This window comes from Ostrinia nubilalis, chromosome 5, assembly GCF_963855985.1.
Source record: "Ostrinia nubilalis chromosome 5, ilOstNubi1.1, whole genome shotgun sequence".
Lineage (NCBI taxonomy): Eukaryota > Metazoa > Arthropoda > Insecta > Lepidoptera > Crambidae > Ostrinia > Ostrinia nubilalis.
Genome location: NC_087092.1, coordinates 8,797,074 through 8,821,147, shown reverse-complemented (window position 1 = coordinate 8,821,147; position 24,074 = coordinate 8,797,074). Strand labels below are relative to the sequence as shown.

The 24,074-nt window shown below is 39.7% G+C and overlaps 1 protein-coding gene across 1 annotated transcript in view; it reads right to left on the bottom strand.

Annotated features, from left to right (window-relative positions):
• Window positions 1–24,074, bottom strand: part of LOC135071830 (protein sidekick) — a 43,675-nt gene that overhangs the window by 8,231 nt on the left and 11,370 nt on the right. The window contains exons 2-25 of the mRNA XM_063965656.1: window positions 16,546–16,641; window positions 16,280–16,456; window positions 15,806–16,022; window positions 14,979–15,682; window positions 13,607–13,726; window positions 12,893–13,048; window positions 12,690–12,816; window positions 12,300–12,595; window positions 11,941–12,126; window positions 10,870–11,282; window positions 10,534–10,756; window positions 10,255–10,451; window positions 9,234–9,443; window positions 8,626–8,880; window positions 8,200–8,428; window positions 7,767–8,087; window positions 7,492–7,672; window positions 7,116–7,331; window positions 5,446–5,642; window positions 4,913–5,109; window positions 3,688–3,927; window positions 3,408–3,545; window positions 3,089–3,296; window positions 1,097–1,245 (exon numbers count right to left, since the gene is read on the bottom strand). Of these exons, the coding sequence (XP_063821726.1) occupies window positions 1,097–1,245; window positions 3,089–3,296; window positions 3,408–3,545; window positions 3,688–3,927; window positions 4,913–5,109; window positions 5,446–5,642; window positions 7,116–7,331; window positions 7,492–7,672; window positions 7,767–8,087; window positions 8,200–8,428; window positions 8,626–8,880; window positions 9,234–9,443; window positions 10,255–10,451; window positions 10,534–10,756; window positions 10,870–11,282; window positions 11,941–12,126; window positions 12,300–12,595; window positions 12,690–12,816; window positions 12,893–13,048; window positions 13,607–13,726; window positions 14,979–15,682; window positions 15,806–16,022; window positions 16,280–16,456; window positions 16,546–16,641 (5,453 nt within the window). The remainder of the gene's footprint in view (window positions 1–1,096; window positions 1,246–3,088; window positions 3,297–3,407; window positions 3,546–3,687; window positions 3,928–4,912; window positions 5,110–5,445; window positions 5,643–7,115; window positions 7,332–7,491; window positions 7,673–7,766; window positions 8,088–8,199; window positions 8,429–8,625; window positions 8,881–9,233; window positions 9,444–10,254; window positions 10,452–10,533; window positions 10,757–10,869; window positions 11,283–11,940; window positions 12,127–12,299; window positions 12,596–12,689; window positions 12,817–12,892; window positions 13,049–13,606; window positions 13,727–14,978; window positions 15,683–15,805; window positions 16,023–16,279; window positions 16,457–16,545; window positions 16,642–24,074) is intronic.

Here is a 24,074-nt window from a genome sequence, read left to right as displayed (position 1 = left end):
ATATTTACTAACTAGCGGCCGCCCGCGACTTCGTACGCGTGGATCCCGTTTTACCCCCTTCATCTATCTTACGCGGTTTAGATTTTTTCATAGAAATGTTTTTTCCCGCTAACTCCCATTCCCGTGAGAATTTTGCAATATCCTGTTGTAAATAAGCTTTAAATTTACTAAGGTACCTGCATGCCAAATTTCAAGCGTCTATCTCGTGGCTTAGATTTTATCATACAAATGTTTTTTCCCGCTAAATCCCGTTGCCGTAGGAATTTTGCAATATCCTGTAATAACTAAGCTTTAAGTTTACTAAGGTACCTGCATGCTAAATTTCAAGCGTCTAACTTAAGCGGTTTAGATTTTTCATACAAAAAGATTTTCCGTCTTATTCCCGTTTCCGTGAGAATTTCGGGAATTCCTTGTTGTAACTAAGCTCTAAGTTTACTAAGGTACCTACATGCCAAATTTCAAGCGTCTAACTTAAGCGGTTTAGATTTTTCATACAAAAGGATTTTCCCGCTAATGCCCGTTCCCGTGGGAATTCCTAAGTATCCTATAACCTGCCCAGGAGTATGAAGAATAATTGTACCAAGTTTCGTTAAAATCCGTCGAGTAGTTTTTGTTTCTATAAGGAACATACAGACAGACAGACAGACAGACAAAAATTTTACTGATTGCATTTTTGGCATCAGTATCGATCACTAATCACCCCCTGATAGTTATTTTGAAAATATATTTCATGTACAGAATTGACCTCTCTACTCTACAGATTTATTATAAGTATAGATAGGTTTTTTTTTACACTGGTTTTGATGTTTTCACATTCGCATTGCCAACATTGAACAGTGGGATAAGTTATTCATATGATGTTCTGTAAGTTCTGTGATAATAAGCAGGTAAATTTTGACTGCAATCACACCGGATGTTAAGTGAAGGTAGAATAGAGAGCTAGACTGCATCAGTACCTGCCCTGTAAGTGTCTATTCACTCTCGCCGTGAAAAGCCCGGATTATAGTTTACATTGTTGTAACATTCTCGATAAACATCGACATTTTTATCGATAACATCGACATTTTTATCGATATCATAAAGACTACATCAGTACCTGGGGGCCAGTACGCACGCGCGCGGCTGCGGCGGCGCCCGCGCCGATGGTGACGCCGCGCACCGTGAAGGCGTACTCCACCTCCTCCTCTAACCCGCCCACGGCGAGGCGACGCTCCTCCACTTTCTGCTTCACTTGGCGGCTGAACCCTGAAAGAAAAACACCGAGTTCTTATGTTTTATCTTGACAGGCAACGAGCAACACCACCGTCTTTTCTCACTCGTTGTGTCGATTTAGTCGTTCATTATTCAAAACCAGGACCAGTCGTGGAAATCCTTTTCCCGGTTCCTTGGAAGACGCTTTTGTCTGGCAGCGAACGGGATGAAAGGAACGAACGATATACAAAACACTAATCAAAAATTTGTGAACTGTAGTATTCAACCAAAAGTGTGAACGGTTGTTTGGTTAGTAGTGAGTAGTTTGGTTAATTAAAAGGGAGTTACTTGACTAACGGCCGAATACTGAAACGCCATTTAAATATTTGACGGCTTCTCAAATAGTTAAGCAGCTCCTAAACTTACATTTCACATACTCAAAACAATATCTGAGCAGTTCTCAATTTGTAAGCACCTCTCAAATTAAGTTGCACTTAAACGCCACTCAAATGAATTTTCGCATACTGAAACGCCATTCAACGCTAAGCATTACTCAAACAACTGTCAAATCGTCTTAAGCAGCTGTTAAATTTGAGAGTGCTTGCCCGGTATCTTAAATCCTATTCTTATACCTAAATCGACCTAAACAGTGGTAAATAATGTGTGTCATCGTTATCATTTCTTTCGAGCCTTGAGGAAATACCTAGATCTAATCGCAGGAACGCAATAAGGCTGAACGCTATTGAAAAATATTATTATAATGACATGCAATTCCGAGCGAGGTTCCGCGTCTCTAAAGAAACGGTGTTGTTTCTGGATTCATAATTTGGAAGCTCTTTGAAACCCCTCATCAAACGCCATACAACCAGTGGACCAAATACTTATTATAACCCTACTGTTCTACGCAACGGGAAGTTATGAACGTGTACTAGGTGATATCTTCCACATCTAACAGCCAACTGTGCATCGTATAGTGCACGAAGTAACAACCAAAATAGCTGCTATGAAATCGCAATACATAAACATGCCTATTTCTGAGGAATAAGGGGCCACTGTACAATTGTATGTGCAAAAGTGTAAATAAATAAATAAATAAACATCGCATAGCAGCATTTCCAAGAGTTGTTGATTTGTCAATTTGATGCTCTGTCAACAATGATAAATGTCAATTGTGGTTACGTTTCGGTCCACGATCGCCACTTAATAGATTTCAACAATAAAAAGTATCACCTTTAAAATTATTTTTTAAATTAAATAAAAATGCAAGCATTAATTTTTTTATATGACAAAATGAGATTTATATATAATAGAAACTAAAAATAAACTGTTCTATGTTAAGTTGATTGAGTATATTTCCATAAAAGACAATACATAAACAAACGATGCTGCGTGTAATGGATAAAAAACGCAAAGTTATCATTTGTGTAAATGAAAACATACTTTTTTTGGTAAATGTTGCCATTATGTAAACATTTGAGAGCTGCTTAGCTGATCACGGCTTCAAATCCGTTGAGTGGCGTTTGAGAATACCATTTAAAATTGAAGGATACTTAAATTTAGGAGCCCGTCAGCTGAGTGAAAGATTTGAGTAGCGTTTCAGTATTCGGCCGTAAATTACTCGGCTAGTGCGAACAAGACTAGAGTCAGGTGACCAACAATGCGTGTTCGTAACTTCGTAATCGTATATTCTCTTGCTGAAGTTGATGCTAGTATGATGACGGAGGGCGTGTCATTGACGTCGGTAGGTGACTGACAAGGTCGGTTTTCATTTCATACACATGTTAAACACTCTACTATTACACATTCTACTATTTTATTGCATCATCTTCGTCCCAAGTACCAACACTCAGTACAGTACGGAGGCATTGCTTTATCTTATTTTCATTAAAAAACTCACGTTCATCCTGCTCCACCGTCTCATACGTCACGAGGTAGGCCTGTATGAGCCCGTTGCGGCGGTAGGGCGCTTCCCAGGTCACGACCAGGCTGTTCATAGTGATGTCGCTGAAGGTAATGTTGCGCGGCGCTGACGGCAGGCCTTGTTGTGTGCGCACTAGTATAGCGCTCGAGCGCGGCCCGTCGCCGGCTGGGTTGAACGCTAACACCTATAAATTGATAAGTGATATGAGATGAAATGTATAAGACATGATCAGATAAAAAACGAAAACGACGCCAAATGCAAGTTTTTCAAAATGTAAGTAAAGAAAAATATTTACCTGAATCTTATACTGAGTGAACTTGTCCAGAAACACTAAAGAATGTGACGTGGCGGTGGCGGGTACTACTTCAATTTCCTCTTCAGCCTTTCTGCCTAGCTCGGGCTCTTCTGGCGACTCCGTCATAAGGTAGAAAATCTGATAAAACAAACAGTTACTTGTATTGTAACATAAAGAACCAAAAATAATATTGTTAATTCTAAAAGTATTTTTTAAAGAAAATGAATCCCAATCAAATGTACTTTTATTCTACATCTCCACATCAAGCTCAGTCTATTACCTTATACCCCAGTAGGTCTCCATTCTGTTGCGCGAGTAGGGGTGGTTGCCACTTGAGCGAGACCTCAGTGGGAGACAGCGGTTCTGCGGCGACGTCTCTGGGCGGGGCGGTTGGGACCGCCTCCCCCACCCACACCACCGCGGGCGTGCCACTGGGCCCCGCCCCTTGCGAGTTTATGGCGCACACGCTGATCTCGTAGTTGCGATCCACTGATAAGTCGGTTAGAACCACCTCTTCGCTCTGAAAATTGTTTTTTTATGAGATGAGAATGGACCATAGAGAATAGCTTAAAACGTGAACGTGTGAACTTTTTTCATCTTTACCAATTTGAGCTGTACAGGCATCGTGACTTCATACAGAAAAGTCTACTGAGTGACGGGTTAGTGGTCAATCTAGTAATCTAGTTAATTGACATACTTTTTATGGACCGTTAAAGCGAAGCGAAGCAAAGACGATTTTATATGGTAGAAGATTATGATGTTGTAAGTTCGCGAACTCAATTATTGAAGTAGTGGTCCAGCGCCGCCCACTACACGTGCACGCTGCTTGGCGTAATTGGAATTCGGAACCACGTGCAAGTTTTCTGCTGATTTGCTTTCACCCCTCTATAATTCCTCACCTTGATTCCCGGCACCTCTTGCTTCATGGTCTGCTGCAGCGCGGTAGGGAAGTCTGTGAGCGGCTGGTAGAACACGCGGTAGCCGCCGGTGCGTGTGTCACCGCTCCAGTGCGGCTCGCCTAGGGCCGACCATTGCACGCGAACGCTGCTAGAGGTTATCGCTTCACGTGTAGGTTCTTCACTCCCTTCTATCATTCCTCACCTTGATCCCCGGCACCTCTTGCTTCATGGTCTGCTGCAGCGCGGTAGGGAAGTCTGTGAGCGGCTGGTAGAACACGCGGTAGCCGCCGGTGCGCGTGTCGCCGCTCCAGTGCGGCTCGCCTAGCGCCGACCATTGCACACGTACGCTGCTAGAGGTTATCGCTTCACGTGTAGGTTCTTCACTCCCTTCTATCATTCCTCACCTTGATCCCCGGCACCTCTTGCTTCATGGTCTGCTGCAGCGCGGTAGGGAAGTCTGTGAGCGGCTGGTAGAACACGCGGTAGCCGCCGGTGCGCGTGTCGCCGCTCCAGTGCGGCTCGCCTAGCGCCGACCATTGCACACGTACGCTGCTAGAGGTTATCGCTTCACGTGTAGGTTCTTCACTCCCTTCTATCATTCCTCACCTTGATCCCCGGCACCTCTTGCTTCATGGTCTGCTGCAGCGCGGTAGGGAAGTCTGTGAGCGGCTGGTAGAACACGCGGTAGCCGCCGGTGCGCGTGTCGCCGCTCCAGTGCGGCTCGCCTAGCGCCGACCATTGCACGCGTACGCTGCTCGGCGTTATTGGTACCACGTGTAGGTTTTCTACTGCTTTGCTTGGCGCTGGAGACAATAGAAATATTATAATGCATCTTACGATATAGTTGAGAGATATGGTTATTATTGTGTAACCTGTGCAGTAATTGGATATTTGATATATTTAAATCCTGCAATTAGCAAAGCTAATATGGAAAATAAATCAAATAGAAAATCGGTAAAAAAAACTTTTACCTCAAGTATCCCATAAACAAGGTTCTTTACAGTATCCATAGTACAGTCGACAGCACATCAGCCAAACATTTTCGTTGCAAAGTCGCCCCTATCGCAACTACTTAAAATACCACAGTGTTTACGTTAACGTGCTGTCGACTGTACATAACATAATATCTCCTAATTTACCTGCTGGCAATGTCCGTACAGTCTCAGTAGCGTTGCTGTAACGACTCGGGCCAATGTCGTTTGTGGCGCGAATTCGGAACTGGTAAGCGGTATACGGCTTCAGGCCTTCGGCGGTGTAAGACGTCGCGAACGGATCCACTCGCTCCGGTATTGTTTGCCAGGTACCACCATCCTCTTTTTGTTGAACTGTGTAATATCTGAAAGTAATAAATAATGATGTCATCCAGGGAAATCTAATATTAAAGGAATCATTAATTACTTCCACTTCACCAGCGATCCTCGATCCATGGTATGTCACTTTTGCACAGGTCGTTACCTTTTTATAAATAGCCGAAAGAGATATAATTATGTCGATACAAAATACGACGAAATGAGTAGATTGGGACAACTTTTCCTGAAAGTCATAGAAGATGTTACCGAATTAGGACGAAGTTTTTTTATATAAACGTTTCCGGTAACAGTTTTTTTTGGCTTAATTATCCGGTACAAAGAATATGAAGACCGTTATCGTCGTGATATTTAAGAAACGTGTAGCACGCATAAGATAATATTTTGGTATGGCTGTAGCAGCGAGCTACATTGGCGGCCACGGGTGTAGTCTGATTCACACCTAAGCGGCGCGTAGCCGTCGTCCCCAGGGGTCCAAGAGAAGGTGATATGGTGCGGCTGCAACAGTGAGCGGGCCACATTAGGCCGCGCGGGCGGCGCGGGCGCTGCTCTGTTGACGGTCGTCAGCACCAGGGCGCCCGTTGTTCCATCCCACTCTAGCTGGATCTGAGTCAACCTACCTAAGCGGCGCGTAGCCGTCGTCCCCAGGGGTCCAGGAGAAGGTAATATGGTACGGCTGCAACAGTGAGCGGGCCACATTAGGCCGCGCGGGCGGCGCGGGCGCTGCTCTGTTGACGGTCGTCAGCACCAGGGCGCCCGTTGTTCCATCCCACTCTAGCTGGATCTGAGTCAACATACCTAAGCGGCGCGTAGCCGTCGTCCCCAGGGGTCCAGGAGAAGGTAATATGGTACGGCTGCAACAGTGAGCGGGCCACATTAGGCCGCGCGGGCGCTGCTCTGTTGACGGGTCGTCAGCACCAGGGCGCCCGCTGTTCCATCCCACTCTAGCTGGATCTGAGTCAACATACCTAAGCGGCGCGTAGCCGTCGTCCCCAGGGGTGCAAGAGAAGGTGATATGGTGCGGCTGCAACAGTGAGCGGGCCACATTAGGCCGCGCGGGCGGCGCGGGCGCAGCTCTGTTGACGGTCGTCAGCACCAGGGCGCCCGCTGTTCCATCCCACTCTAGCTGGATCTGAGTCAACGTACCTAAGCGGCGCGTAGCAGTCGTCCCCAGGGGTCCAGGAGAAGGTAATATGGTGCGGCTGCAACAGTGAGCGGGCCACATTAGGCCGCGCGGGCGGCGCGGGCGCTGCTCTGTTGACGGTCGTCAGCACCAGGGCGCGCGCTGTTCCATCCCACTCTAGCTGTATCTGAGTCAACATACCTAAGCGGCGCGTAGCCGTCGTCCCCAGGGGTCCAGGAGAAGGTAATATGGTGCGGCTGCAACAGTGAGCGGGCCACATTAGGCCGCGCGGGCGGCGCGGGCGCTGCTCTGTTGACGGTCGTCAGCACCAGGGCGCGCGCTGTTCCATCCCACTCTAGCTGTATCTGAGTCAACATACCTAAGCGGCGCGTAGCCGTCGTCCCCAGGGGTCCAGGAGAAGGTAATATGGTGCGGCTGCAACAGTGAGCGGGCCACATTAGGCCGCGCGGGCGGCGCGGGCGCAGCTCTGTTGACGGTCGTCAGTACTAAGGCGCGCGCTGTGCCGCCCCACCCTAGCCTGGTCTGAGCCGTCACTGAAAACAGGTAGTACCGCTCCGAAGCTAGCTCTGTTGCTCTGTAAAGTAAAAGTACAATTTGGATTAATTTATTTGTTTTAAATATTTTTATTAATTCAATTTATTTGCCTTATTTAACAGGGCCTTTCGGTCTTAGTTAGATATTTAAACTTAAGTCACATAATGCTATTAAGTTGAATTCAGTAGTATTCTACGTACCTAAATGTTCTATCAGATGGTAAGAACTCTCTCGAAAACATGTGCTGAGATGTGTTATTGAGGTGGTATGTAACTTTGTACGCTAATATTTCGCCATTTGGATCTTCTGGTACGTCCCATATTATTCGCGCGGTTGTGAATGTTACATCAGGAAAAGATACGTTGGATGGTGGGCCAGGTGCTAAAAATGAAAAAAAATAAAAATTTAAAAAATAATAAGATAAACTATTCTTAACTAAAGATTTTCAAGATAATTTACAAAGAGGCATACGTACTGTCTTCGTAAGTCCTTACTGTAATAGGTGGGTCGCTAAGGGCGCCATCACCTAATCGCGTGTAACCCAATACTTGAATCTGATAGACCACATATTTTCTGAGTTCTGTAAGCGTTATCGTGTGTGTTTGGTTCGATGGTATCGCCTGGCATTCAATTTTTTTATGCTCCGGTCTTGGCGGGGGTACCACCGCGGCGTAGCAAACTTTGTACCCTTCGATCAGACCGTTTTGGTCTTGTGCTGGGATGTCACCCCAAAGGACGACCACTGTCGTTGATGACGTGGCATTAGCTGACACGTCACTTGGACCTCGTGAAGGTACTGTAAATTAAAGTTAATACAATAAAATCAAGATAAAATCTAATTGTTTAAGATTTCTAACTAGTTTGGTGTGAAATAAACGTTTTTATGTTATAAAAAATCATTAAATTACCAGCTTCTCGAGTTCTTTCTGTGGCTGTTGGACTCTCTGCTGAAGTACCGACTTCGTTGATAGCAGTCATACGTATTTCATAAACAGACCACTCCTCTAAATTGAGTAGTATGTGTGAGTTTGCTGTGTGGTCATCAATCACGCTAAACAAGGTCTCGTTCGCCCCGCTCCGCTTGTACGTGATGTTATAGCCTTTGGGGTTGCCAAACCATTCGCTTTGTTGCAGGGGCTAAAAGTAAAGATTGTGGATTTAATCGGATCTAATCATTAATTTACTAAAACAGTAATTAAAATAAAAACGATAATTGTTTTAAATGGATAGATTTTATTTTAATTACAAGTTATTTCATTGTTAAATAATTACAAATTATTTCCTTATCATCCGTCGATATGAACCAATGAGTTTCAATTACAATTAATACTTACAATCCACCTAACACGCAAGTTGGTAGCGCTGACAGCTCGTACAGTGACGTTCCTCGGCGGGTGTTGCGGAGGCGCTTGAATAGTTTGGAACTCCTTGCACGGCTCGGAAGGCTGCGAGGAACCCACAACATTGGTCGCGATCAACCGCAGCCGGTAGGTTGTGAATGGGACCAGACCAGTCACTAGGATGGACTGGGCGTCTGGCGCATTCACTTCGTATATTGTCACCCATGATGAATTTCGGGCGGTTTGTGCCTAAAAACGTAAATAATTATCACATTACATTTCACATTATCTCGTATAGGCAGAACGTAACGTTAAGCAGAGTTTGGACACTAACCAGACAACAGACATTTGTTATTACATTTAAATACGTATTTTTGATAAAAACACCCAAATTGAACTAATAAATATAAACAGACATGTTCATGCACAGAAATGTTTGTTTTGTGCCGAGATCGCACCCGCTACTTCTGGCGTAGTAGTCGGGTGCGTCACATTTGAATTATTATCTTTGTACACATGTAGAGCACATGTAACTAAAACACAAAAAATCCCTTGTATATATTTCAAAACAAAACAATGCCTAACTAAATGTTAATACTAACCTGGACTGTCCACAGTGAGATAGAAGAATTGCCATCGAAGCCAGGCGTGAATTGAAGAAGTACGGAGAAGGCATCGATGTTAGAGAGGGCCAGATTGCGAGGCGCGTCCGGCAGAACTGGCTCCACTCCTGACTGGATGGTGGCCGCGCGCGCGGGACCCTCGCCCACCGCGGTCATTGCGCATAGCCAGAATTTGTAGTGAGTACTTGCCTATAATACATTAGTACATTCAGAACATCGATATAGATCGTTTTCATCCACGAAGACGCACCCAATTTTCGGTCGAGGGAAGCGCGGGGTGAGGGGAGTTTGATCCGAGCAATCCGAGCGTCATTATTGTAGTGTGCGGATAATTTAGCGTGTACCGATAACTCAAACATTAGCGGGAGATTGGCGGGGCGCATCTTCGTGGATGACACGATCTATGTATATGTAGCTTAAATAAAGTCTTTGCGCGGCGGGTCACACTAACTACGAGTACTGAGCATGGCGCCTAGATAACGGATGAATACACGCAAAGGATTAATATTATTAACGTCCATTACTATGGCTACACATGCTCATACCCAATCTTCAACGAGATTACTACAGGAAATCACGAAAGGCGTTGTTCCACTAGGTCAGACGGTCGTTGCAGCGTAAAAAAACAAATTCAATTGAACATGTGTTGTGAAGTGGGTTCCATTAAAGTGAGTTGATCAATAAATATGAAAAAAAAAACCACTATTTATTATTTGTAAAACAACCAGTTACAAGGATTATCTAGCTTGTCAACAACCCAATGTCATCGTCTCTAATTTTAATAATCTCACATGAAGCCGGTACCGTTAATGATTTGCCGTCTGAACAATGGACATTGTGAGCATGGGAATCAGGAAAGTATTGAGATAAACACGTAACAAAACGTTCATGATAAAAAGAGGGTTTGTGTTGGCTTTCTATTAAATATCTTACATTTGTAAGCACACAATATGTGTATATTGAACGAAATATGCGGTAATAATCTTGTAACTGAACATACCTGCAAATGTTCGACCTTTATGCTCGTAATATTCGGGGGTAATAGTTCTTCTTTGACTGAATTTTCGTCGTCTTTGATGGCATAGCTAAGTTTATAGCCAATTAATATACCATTTGATTTTTTAGGTGGCGACCACGATACCCGTACAGCTCGGTCCGATATATCGTCAAATTGCAGGTTTACTATTTCGTCTGGCACTGAACACAGAAATGAAATTACATACACGGACATGAAGAGCCAATATTATTTCATGCGGTAACAATAAGTAGTAAAACTTACGATCTTCTTTAGTCCTTATCAAAACGAAATCGCTTCGTGGGCCATCGCCTGGTTCAGTGAAACACAACACTGAAATGTTATAATCAGTGAATTTCTCTAGGCCGCTTATGATTGCCGACTGTTCAGTCAGAGGGTCAAGTAAGTTGGGCGGCACGCTGACTAGCTTTTGTTCCACGTTCGTGCCTTCGTTATCGTCCCATCTCCACGCTTGCATTTTGTAACCCTGTAATAAAGTATCAATATAGATTTGCTTCATTTGAATACAGGGTTGGCATTAACTTTGAATCTGTTTGTTACGAGGTTTCGTAGTGTTTTAGAGATTTCCGCTTTACATACCTGATTAATTCCATTTATTTTCTGAGGGTTTGGTGGAGTCCACCAAACTGTTAGCGCCGTGGAATTAAAAGGTTCACAACGAACATTATCTGGGGCAGCTTCGGGTACACCTTCTTTTGTTTTAATTGTGTAACTGTCCGAAAATACTCCCACACCTTTATCATTGTACGCGGCTATTTGTACATTATAATCCTTCCACGTGATTAGATCTTGAATAAGGTAATTTCTTTGAGCTTCGTTGGTAATATTTTGGTAAGTCCAGGGACTGTTTTCGTAGCCACGCAATCTGTATCTGATGACAAAGCCTAGTATGTGACCATTTCTATGTTCTTCAAGCGGCGGTTGCCACTGTGTTATTATTTCAGATGATGAGCGGGCCGATCCCATGAACCCTACAGGTGGACCAGAGGGAGCTGAAATATGACATTAAAAATGTTCAAATCTGATATCACTGATCAGAACATGCTTAGTTGAAAAAATTGCATAGCTCAAGCAAAATGTAATTCTTAAGATAAACAGATAGTAAATCAGTACACATGTTCATGCATAACAGTTCCACATGAAACAAATAATAAATATAAATGAAGAAACCAATCATAAGTACACATACACATGACCAAAAGAAAAAGATACGAAGATCCATCTACATTAGAGTGTTATCATACCTTGGCAGCATATTAGATCACTGGCTGCTTGATCACAAAGAGAACACATTTTATTGTAACATCAACTGTGATTGAAGTGACAAACCTTGCAGAGCCATTTTTTCAGTACACAACTTCAACTTTGTGAATAAGTAAACATGATAATGTGCAAATATGGTAATGTAATGTGCACACAGGAGCAACTATAATAATGTTATAAGGATTAATTTTGCTTAATAAGTGTACACAATATTATGTAAATTAGAACCTTAGAACGTTGTAATAGTACAGTTTAGCATAAAATGTTAAGTGTTTTTGGTTGTGCTGACTGATGGCATAAAAGCATACAATTTGTTGCAAATACATTGTTTCCATATCGATTTTTACATAATGTTAGTACAATTTGTTTAAATGCTAGTTTACATACCTTCTTGCGGCAATGTAAGTACATCGGTAGGGTCGGACGCAGGCCCTTCCCCTACTGTGTTGACAGCTGACACGCGGAACTGATAAGAGGTGGCTGCTTTGAGGCTAGTTAGCAAGACCCAGCGCTGGTTCGCAGACACATTCATTGGTTCTGTTATCCAGTTCAGCAACGGGTCTGGTGTAGGACCTACAAGCAACCAAAAAATACATCTGTGTAACTAATTAATTATTAGATTAGTAATTAATTAATTAATTAATAGAAATAAATTGATGTTAATATGGTGTTTGTTTATTATTAGATAAACGTCCAATATTTCCTTATCGATTGAGGTTAGATAAAATGATAAAAAATAAACTAACCGAATTCCGGTACAACACGTCTTTGTACGATATATTTCTGTATTGGCGAGTTCCCATCAAATCCCGTGGTCCATGATACATTGACGGCTCTCTGCGTTGCCCCGTCAAGCCTGACCGCACGGACATTGGTGGGGGCGAAGGGAAGTTCTATTACGGAGAGGGTGGCGTGCCGCGTGTGGTTGCCGCCCGGTGACGTCACGACGCAAGTGTACTCGCCCGCGTCACTCGCGCGCACGGCTTGCACCGTCAACGCGCCCTCCGCTGTCACCCACACTCGGGTACCAGCCGTCATAGGCCTAAAAGTTATTTTTACCATGAACGTCGCAACTTAAAAATAGATCTTAAAACACTCACAAGTCTCTGTGGGAATAATCTCATTACAATACTCACTGTTTATTGTGGAACCAATCAATATTATACTTGACGTTCGGATCATTTGAAACCTTACACTGTAACGTTGCGGTATGGCCTAATAACACTCGCGTATCTACCGGTGGGGCTATTATTTGCGTTCTCACTGAAAGGGGAAACAAGTTAATATTATCGTCATTTTTTTTACAAACCAAAATTCATAGATTAGGGTAAATACATACCGAGAACAGTTAGAAAAGACTCCCCTGAAACGTTCCCCGCATCATTTGCACGGACGCAGGTGTACTTCCCGGTGTCAGCTGTAGTCGTGCTTGTAATTAATAAATCTCCTTCATCCAAAGCTTGCAACCTCCCCGAAAGGTTGATGATTAGCGAATCTAAAACATTACAATTATTATGATAATAAAGTCCAGTCTAGATAAGTAGAGATAGTAAACAATGCAGTTTTATGATGAACTTTATATTAATAAGCGGATACAAACTGGCCTCATTAATAACCAATTAGTTTGAGCCGAGACTAAATTAACAACGTCAGTTGGTTTAAATTGTCATGGGAAACTGTCGATGCGATGATGCGTCTCTAAAAATAGTAACAAGTTATTATTTTTATAACAGTGATATTATTGCCCAAATTGCAGTTTCCGTACAAATAGTTTTATTTTTTGTGTACCAGTATCAGATTACACGATGTTGCAGTGCTGTGTATAGTTTCATAAATGTTGTAATTCCCATCAATCAATATAACTACTAATGTACTTAAATATGTAAAAGCCTCGTAATGAGGGCCAGTCACGCTCAAACTACTTTCATACCCATTTGGTCTCTATTGAAAACACTTCGTCTTATTACGTACTTAGTAACTATTTAGATCGCATGGGAGTATGTTAGACATTGTAGGCAGTAATAACGGTGAACGTATTACGACAATTACTAACCATTGAAGTACCAGGTTACGTTGGGGGTGGGGGCTCCGATGGCGCGGCACGCGATGGAAGCGTCCTTCCCGTCCAGAACGGTCAGGTTGCTCGGCGCTGTCTGCATTACTGGCGGGGACGCTACAAGCCACACACGCTATAGTTATTCATACTACGCTAGCCGCTACATTTCAATATTAGTATCACACAAAAATGACAAAAAGAAAACGGTGTATCAAATGTTACATTAAAAATAACATGCAAATGTCTATTACTATTTTACAACAATAGTTAACTACTTAATAACAAATTGTACAATCATATTTTTGTAATGAAACTAAAAAAGTTACGTGAAATCTAGTTAATATTTACTAGGTGTCTTGCAGTTCGTAAATGAAAAATGTGAACACTTAGTGCGACCTCACATTCAGTGAGGAAATACAACGTTATGGCTATTAAGCTCTTAAGAGCAATTGACGTCGCTTTAACACTTAGTAAACTCCGCAGGTGTCTTATAAAGTCACTATAATTCGGCAGCGAACCAGTGAATTTTTCACGAGATGAGAGCGTGTTTTAAAGTGATGTAATTGACTTCACATTATTTTCTAACGTTTTTGACAGCTTTATTTATGTTTAAAATCAACACTAGGTACTGTTATGATTGATTGACATTTATAAAAGAAAGCGTACTTTATAATGAACAAGAAAAATACTATAACATTTTCATCATGATTTTGCGTTACATCGCTAATGACTACATCAGACATAAAAAAGATGAAGACTAGTTATTAAGCTAGCCATTTAACAAAATACTTACTTCATAACTTAATTAATTCAAGTCATTTTAGTGTTAGTATAGCCACAGAATAACAATAAGTATGGTATAGCTAGCTAATAAATAATGCTTAACTAAAATTAACAAAATACATAAAATCTGAACAAAAATGTTTTTTTTTTTATAAAAAGCACCTGAACCAAAACCTTAAAAGAATAAAAAAACAAAGCAAATCATTTTGCAATCACACAGTGCTGGAAAACAAAGTATTGTAATAATTGCTAATAACTGTGCAATATGACAATAACTTCCTTACTGCCGGTATCGAATTTGAACGTTTTAGCCTTTTTGTCTGTAGTCCTCATTCTAATCAACTTCATGTGACTGCGTGGTACACGAATTATGTCCTTTTCTGTATGATAGTAGCAATCGTTAACCAATATTTATAATGGTAGCTTTTGCACAGTAGCCAAAGAGAGAACGAATGAAAATACACGATACAATTTAATTATTTACTGCTCCCTCAAAATATTCAGTAGTAAAGAATAAAGTTCACTCTTCAGCTACTCTTTTCACAGTTGTATACAAGCGAAGCATGAATTAGAAAAGGACACTCACTTTTAATTTTTAACCAGGTGTAGATAGACGATTCCCCAGCTTCGTTGCTAGCTATGCATTGATATATGCCCATGTCCTCCATCCTTAGATTGCTGATAACAAGTGACCGATCTACTTCCACTCTATAACGACCTTCACCATCATAAACATCGGCATTGTCGTGATTAGCAGCTTCGGCTCCAACACTTGCTATTTTTCTTGCATCTTTATACCAAGTGATTCCTGGTAGAGGTATACCTTGAACGTTGCAGTCCAATACTATTGTGTTGCCGAATTCCCCAAAGGTTTCCGATTTTAAGTTAGATAAAAATACAGGTTTTTCATAAATTGTCACCATTGCAGACGCTGTGACTGTTGCGAAACCACCAGTACGCAATCGGGCTTGGCATGTATACTGTCCCGTGTGTGTCAAATTAGCAGATATCAGACTGAGTGTTCTATTCCATTGGTCGTTCAAATCAAATGTGATTCCCGCTAAATCTATCATGATTCCGTCTTTGAACCATAATGTCTCTAATTCATGAAGGGGTCGAGCGTTAGCTACACAATACAAATTTGTATATTCTTGACCTTTGATGATTTTCTTGTCTTTGGGTTTAATTATAATTTCTGGTGGCACTTCTTTGTTGTCGTCCCCAAAGACATCCAAGTTAATATAAGGACTGTTTTCTTCTTTACCTAATTGAGTATTTATTGCTCTTACTCTGAAAAGAAAATAATAATGTAATTATTTAGAAAGTCAATAATCAGATCCAGTTACGCGCATTAAACTAATGTATGTTTACTATAACGAAAAAAGAAATTTCTGTATTTAAGAAAATACAAACCGATATGATTTCACATCATCATGCGAGGCTGACAGGATAACAAGTTGATGTTCATCAGTGACTGCATATTTTTGGTCATATCTCAAGGCGCCGTTCTCATCTTGCCAAATAACTGAGGGCGGTGGTTCTGATTCTATGTGTGGAAATTCTAGCACAGCAGCCCGTCCTGATTCAGCAGTGATTGTTTCTTCCGAGACTTTATCAAATGTCCCCATATCTATAAACGTAACAAACATTGAATCTCGAAGTTTTTACCATACCGCGAAAATTATTTTGGTTAAGAATAGACGACAAGACGCTTTTGTAACATTTAGTATAATTAGTTTTTTTGGTCTAGGCCCATTTGAACAGTTTTTATAACAATAAAAAGTCTAACAAGTAAAAAGTTTTCCCAAGGCACTTTATACCAAAACAAACCACCTTGGTGTATTGTGCCTAATGAAAGCAAGACGTTCAAAGGAGCACTTTACTTACAGGCGACGACAATGTTATTCTTTTCGCTGAAAATTGCCCCGACGTCATTTTTCGCGATACACTGGTAAGAACCGGCGTCTTGTTGCTGGGTATTGTGGATTTTATAAAATAGTTCTGAAGAATAATCCCCGAGCGGAACACCGTTCTTTAACCACCTATACATCGGTTGTGGAATGCCTGTGAAGGGAACACGACCCGTTATAATAAACAAGTTAACATCACAATGAGGTACTTACTTTATGGGTTTAATGCAAAGTTATTCTTACCTAACGCTGAACATTGCAAAATTTTTGTCGTGCCAACTCTTACTACGCTGTTTGAAGAAGATGGCTGCATACTAAAACGCGGCGGCTGCATTTGTCCTGTAAAGGAAAAATCCGATTTACGTCCATCCCGCAATGCCTTTGTTTCCACACAACAATGCACAGGCAAAGAGCTAGAAAGAACACCGTCTAACATTAGGTGTATGGAAAAAAGTTTGTCCGTCTTTTATATCTTAAATGGTGTATAAGCAAACATGTGAATGCATTTAATTGTATATCCTTATTTTAAGACATACAGACAAAAAAAATGCATAATAATTTGTCTGTGTATGTATATGACATTATGCAGTTAGAAAGGAGGAAAAAATATAAAGAAATAGCTCCCCACATTCCTGCATCAAACTTGCAACTCGAATTTATATAGCGTGTGAGTCACTATCAGGGAAGACATAAAAAACATAATCAATTAGGAGACACGTCATTCGCTTCGGACCACAGTCAGCAACATTAAGAAGGCGTGTGGCTCGTTGACCGAATTTATCTCCGTATCGGAATGGCGGTTGCGGTCATTCGGAACTCGTTGCGATACAAATCATTAATCAGTTGCGCAAACGTTTTGTTAACATTTTACACGGCGAGATGGAGAGACTGAATAATTGCATTGTAACAGAAATGGGTGTGTTATCAAAGTTAACATTGACTGGTCGAATAAAGGACGTGCGAGAAGTTACAGAATATATTCCCACTGTAAACTCTGTAAATAAATAAATAAACTACGGAAATGAAATATGTAACTATAACAGCTACTAGCCATTTGCTAACTTTTTACAGGTTGTGAACAAAGTTGTTATAGTTTAACTTTAACTAACATGTACACTAAACACTGAACATCCCTTGACGATCATTTGCTTTCAACGTAACGTCTGCCGAGTAGAGTCGTTACAGTTTATTTGCGTTGTTAAGGCGAGTACTGTAACAAAAGTGTCAAAGGCTTAATGTTGTTTGATAGATGTAACTAAGTTTAAAGCCTATTCGTGATTTTATTATAAAATAGGTAAAATTTATTCCGGAGTGATTCAGAACAGATTAAGAAACCCAAGTATGAAAGAGAAAATTGATTATTATTGCCAATTGATTGGGGTTTCATAAGGCTTCGGCGCTAAGGCTTCCCATACCTATTGCTTTAATTCATAAAGTGTACTAACTTATTTCTTTATTTACAATTTAGTCTTTTGAGACCAGCAGTCAAGCCAGTCAAGTACCTCTTTGTAAGTTGATATAAAGACTACCCTACTTCAGTGAATCTTCAAGTTACTAACTTCTGAAAATATACAGCTTGTTTTGCCTTGTTTCAGTCACGGAAAGATTTTTAAGAAGCTCTCAACTAATTGTGACGTATAGCGGCTCAGCAAAGAAGACTTAGCGGATTCAACCCTTTTTCTTGGACGAAGCCCGTTGGGACTATTAAGCTTTGGCAGTCATAAATCCAAAGAGAAGCTTCGGCATTACCAGTTATCCCTAGGATAAAAATGTTAAGAATATACAGTGACGATGGTAACAGTAATTGTGGATGTAGATCCAAGCCAAGTAAAATAGTGCCAGGCTTGCACTATTTTATGTTAATCGGCGAAACATAACGCTAAGCTTAGTCGTAACACTCATATGAAAGTTCCATGTGTGTTTTCTGTACGGTGTATTAATTTTATGGTACCTATCCTCACTATTGTAACATATTAGTAAGGGCATACCAATTAGTATTCCCAAATATTTGAAGAAATTGTAAGCCTAAGTCCCCTTTGTTGCAACGTTTGTATGATTATTAAGAAACACATAATTTTAAAGAAATGGAAGTCTTGGAATAGGTTGTTCTCATTTCCCATCCCATTAGCGCCGTGAATAGCCGACCTGTGAATGGGATGGGATGTCCCGTATTCAGAAGGACATCGGCAGCATCACAGCGTGCAATTACTCCCTCGTCCGCGGTAAACAGAACTTTGCAAACAATCTCCCTAATTTATGTTGATGTAGTTCATATTATTATAATGATTACTGCGATGGGTTATTTAATTAGTCATTCACAACTCAAGGTTGACAAAAAACATGGAACGTCCAACCAAATATATTTAAGGCTTAATAATTTATTAAATGCACTGACCTATTCTGGGGAGTGAGTAAAAAGAACTTAATACAGGACTAACTAAAAAAAATATGCGATTTTTATGTTTAATTAATAGGGTGTGGTGGTACGAGCAAAAAATAAGTCCATAATTTCAGTCACCCAATGAAGTTAATCGCTAGCCGAGCATGTTTCAAAGAGACGTATTTGTTTATTTTTCCACGTCTGCCTGACGCAACTGAAGTGAATCTGGGCCAGTCAGTCCGGTTACCGAGTGTAATGCACATCAGATTCATCAATCAGCACATGTGTTTACACTACAAGTTTCAGTTAAAAATATAGGAACAGATATAATTAAACGTGCTCAATTCGCAGTAAACCCAAAACAAAACGAATCGTTTTATGGACTTCCTTCGCTGCGAGTATTTTACCCTTCTTGGTGCAGTCAGGATACTTAGCATCATAAGAATATCAGCATTATAAACATACCACTACTACTTTTAATAGTTCCTTTTAGAAGCACTTAGCTGGAATGGTTTTAGGACATTTATTTATGTCCTGTTCCTAGCATATTTCAGTAGGCAAAATGGACGCAACATAAAAGAGGACACTTATTAACTTTGTAGATTTTCAGACAAACGAAAGATTTAACATTTCGCGGTCAAGCAGGCGGTCATCATAATATCGGTCTTGCTCACGCTCATTTTGACCAATATCTAACATGAATCATCGTGACCTACCTTAGCCTTTGAAAGAGATTGGAGAATGGAGACTGAAGGTGGTACGCAAACTTGTAGAGGCAGTTAACATGTTTTAACAGTACCACCTATAGTAATATTTGTGAATTTTCTAATCTAAAATCACAATAATTAGCCTGTTTCATTGTCAACTAGTTCAAGGTCTATTTATTAGCGTTCTATAGGTATGTTGATGAGTATTTCAATGATGTCAGTCATCATAGAATGAGCACATAGTTGACACCGCACCGCGACCGGTGCACCTTGTAAAGCTGATAATGATTAACGATAAGATAAAATGATGTAGTTTGATATGTGGCTAGATTTGTACAACGACTTTAAACTGAATGAAATACGCAAACGTAACCTGAAAAAAAAATGTGGCCAATATCGTGATTAACATAATTTAACTCCAGCAAGATAATTCGTCTAAAACAGATAAGTCGGATTATAGGATGAATATAAAATGAGGAAACCGTGCCAACACGGCAACGTGTATGATTTACGCGCCTAGTACCTGCACATGAATATCCGGTACTTAGTAAAATTAGCCCTTTGTATTTTTTATGTTTCAACCGTAATTGTGTTCATGCAGGGACAGAATAAAACATACCTGCGAGAACACACTCTACATGTTTTGTTACTTTATTAAAGAATGAAACTCTAAGCTAATGTGTAGCGACTTACAGCTCCAGTACTTTTCGTAAACAATCCAAGTTACATTAAATTGATATTAAACAAAAGTATTCTCATTCAATCGTGGAATAAGGCAGCATTGCTTAAGTTTTTGTAAAGAGAAAACAGTCGTTTAACCAAGTTTAATTTATACCCAGACTGGGGTGCGCAGATGTTTGCTGATAAACGGTTTAATTCATAAGGTTCATTTAATTTACGATACTGCGTAACACTCACATTTGATTGGGAGCATTAAATGAGTCCCATAAACTGGAATAGGCATTTCGAAGTAAACCCTGGGAATGCATCAAGCAGAGACATCAATATACGAGTAAGAAACGTTTCCGTTACGTGACTCACACCTATGGCACGTTCAGTCGATGCCGGCGACCACTAACATACTAATAGGTGAGGTTCACGGGGCCGTTTTATTTTCTGAGAAGCCTTCGAATGTAAGATTCTTCAATCGAGGCGGGTATTGGAGTAGTTTAGCTTGTGAAGTGTTTAAAAATGAAGTAGTTACCTACTTATTTGCTGATTACTCAGGATAGATTGTAACATGAATTCTATTACGCTAAAAGCCTTTCATATTCTTAGATTATTACTATCACATCTACTGTTGAACAGTTGGGTAGCCGGTATGTAACTCGATCCATCCGCTTGGTAGGGCCACTCGCTTCACGTACTGCACAGGGAAACCTTTCGTCTTTGCGCTCGTTTTTTAAGAAGCCTTTCAAGAGTAGTATTTCAATAACTTCAAAATCTAAATGTTAACCTGTTCATAAAAATATAACAATAAAAAATTAAACTACAAAAAATACCAACCAGTGAATGCTGACTGCTAGTTAATGAAAAACAAACTCCAGTAAGCAAAATACAGAACGGACTGCACAATTATTTGCAATAAATTAAAATGTTCTTGGGTACGACTGCGATATAACGAACGAATAGAAATGCAGAAGATAGCTCTATTATTTTCGTACTTTGTCGCATATTATTAAATTGAGGGCGGGTTTATGGACAACATTCCATTACTGGAACCAGACAAAGGCAATGGCTTAAAATAACTAAATGATAGAGACTTTAGAACAAGATCGAATGAGCAATATGCCGTAATGTAGTTCCAATCGCAACGATTGGCGACTTAAGGCATGACCGCACACCACAACCGGTCTATACAAATGTACAACTTACAGTACAGCCAATGAATGTACTGCAGCCGATGAATACCTTCGGCGGTGCACGGGCCACGGGCACGCTAAGGGAATACAATGGCCGGTAAACTGTTAATCGTGCATTTACATGTTAGCATTCATTAAACAACTTATTTTAATCATATTATGTAAATATTAAATACCATTTTACTTGTTTTTAAGGACTTATTGTAACATTTTACTGTAAACAAACAAGACGGCTCCAAAACTCCTACGAGAAGAAACACACGCTTGCCTATAAACACAATTTGTAGAGAGCACGTGGGAAAAATTGTGGTAGGTATATTCCTTGGAGCGTGACGTACACAGCTCGATTTGTACTTAAGTAGCGTGGTGAGCTCAAGCATAGATGGGCCATTCTTAAATTTGTGCCAATTTTTTTTTTAAAATTAAAGATTTTTTTTTTATCTTTTTGCGATGTGTATCGAAAGTATAAACCAAAAGCAAACTTTTGATGTATATGGACAACCTTAAAGCCCTCGGAAAGGAAACAAAATAGCCTACGTAAACACGGCTGTGACACTGCATGACACGTATGTGACAGTTTTACATTTTTACTGTAAATAATAATATTTATGTTGTTAAATTTATATCATAATAGTTTAAATTGATTAACAATAAAATACACTAAATTCGTTTCATCAACAAAGGTGTTATTTAGTAATATGTACTTTTTTCTGAACATCCAAAAATTTAATTGAAATTGAGATCAAAAATACCGTCAGGTAGTTAATATATCTACTAGATAATAAAAAAATAGACTTTTTATTATTGGCACTATCTGATAATGCTTCCGATATGCTACCTACATGGTTTCGATATGATAATATGCTTAACAAATTAGTAAATCTTAAACACAGTAGGTACCTAATTGAGTATCAAATGAGATTTCTGTAGGATTCACATAACAGTTGGTTTTGACAACTTAAACATGTTTCATAGTCACCGTACCACTAAAAATATGGTTAATAGCAATTCCTTTTAAAACAACTCCGACCACCTCTGCAGGGCCTTTACCGGGAGCTGTCTCAGTAAAATTTGATATTACTGCAGAAATGAGAAAGTGCAATAATTTTTCCTTCGTGGCATCTAGAAAATCATACTAGCGAAAAATAAGTGCACTTACTAAAAGGCTACTCCTAAAAATTGCACAATACACAAAATAATTTAGCAGAACAACAAAAACTATTAAAATAATAAATATAGAATGTCACAACCACGCGTTGTAATGTCACGACCATGTACTTAAATAGTTTGCGGTAGTGACACATTTTTAATATCATGGCCGTGACAATTTGGAACGTGTCCGATATATCCAAAAAACTATCTGTGAATTAGCAGATCTTGTGCAATTATCTGAAACTATACTGCATGAGGTACATAATTATGTTTTATGCAATAGCGTGACATACATAAACTCACACTCACATCACACACAACACATCACACACTACACATCAAACACTACACATCATACACTACACATTACTCACACACTGCTATTTTTGTTCTTAGTTAAATGTATACCAACTTAATGTTATTTGTTAATGTCTTTGTCTGAAACGCCCGTCTACTTAGAGGTGGGCGCTAACATCTGCGACACAGTCTTAGACTACTGCAAATGTTAACGCTAAAATGATTGTGTAAAATTGTATCTGGTTTCAAATAAAGATTTATTTATTTATTTATTTATTTATTTATTGATACCTACCTTTAAAAACCGTACACGGGATGGACGTGTTATGGTTGTCCCTTTTTTCAAATAAATAGGAAATATTTTTTTGCGGCTCACTCACTACGTTCAGCCATTTGCAAATCTAATAAGATGACAATGTTACTGTTCTAAAAAAACTTAGCAAGGGATGTCAATATCAAAGATAGTTTTTTACCGAGTTACGCATATTTAAAGTGGCGCACGTGGTTGTGACACAAAAACTGCTCACACAATGTTTGGTGTTCAAAATCAAAAATGGTAATTATTATTGATATAAATTTTTAACAGTCTTATATAACATGTATTAATCTTGCATAATTACTGTAATATTTATCAAAATAACATAACATCTCTTCAGAAAAAAACATTGTATGTCCAAATCCGGGAATCTCACACTACACGGTCCGTGACATTTTGGACTTGTAACTTTTTTTAAATATTCTTCTAATAGTTTTATGATAAAAATGATATTGGGCCTAGTTAATAGAGGTATTTTACTAAGTAAATTAATATACAGTGCACTGATTTTCTTTAAAAACATATGCTATTCTTACATCTCACACAAAAATGCATAAGAATAAGAATGGCCCAGATACGTATTTTCATGTCAGGGTTCCAATTCATAAATCAGAATTTATTATAAAAAATCAAAAACTTTCTAATATTGTAAAATTAATATTTTAAAAGTTACTAAGTATTTGCAAGCTTGTGATATATTTTTCGGTATTATAAACCTCTATTCTAGGAAGTACATTATGAAAACAAAACATTATTTATAGACGAGATTGGGAAAAGTTACACACAGTAACCAAATAAAATGCGCTAGCTAGTTAATTAAAATATGTAACAACATATTTCAGGAATTTTTGTAAATACAAAAATACGAAATGAACAAAGCTCAAATGGTGTTATGTGTGAAATTTATTGCGGTGAAGGTATGCTGCCTTTATTAGGTTTATTTATTGTTCAAGCAACTCCCAGTAGAGAACCCACGAGATTCCAGGGCTTGTCCTTTGACTGTATAGAGAAGTATTTATTGTGGACCAGTAAGAAAATACGATATCTTGGTAAGTAAT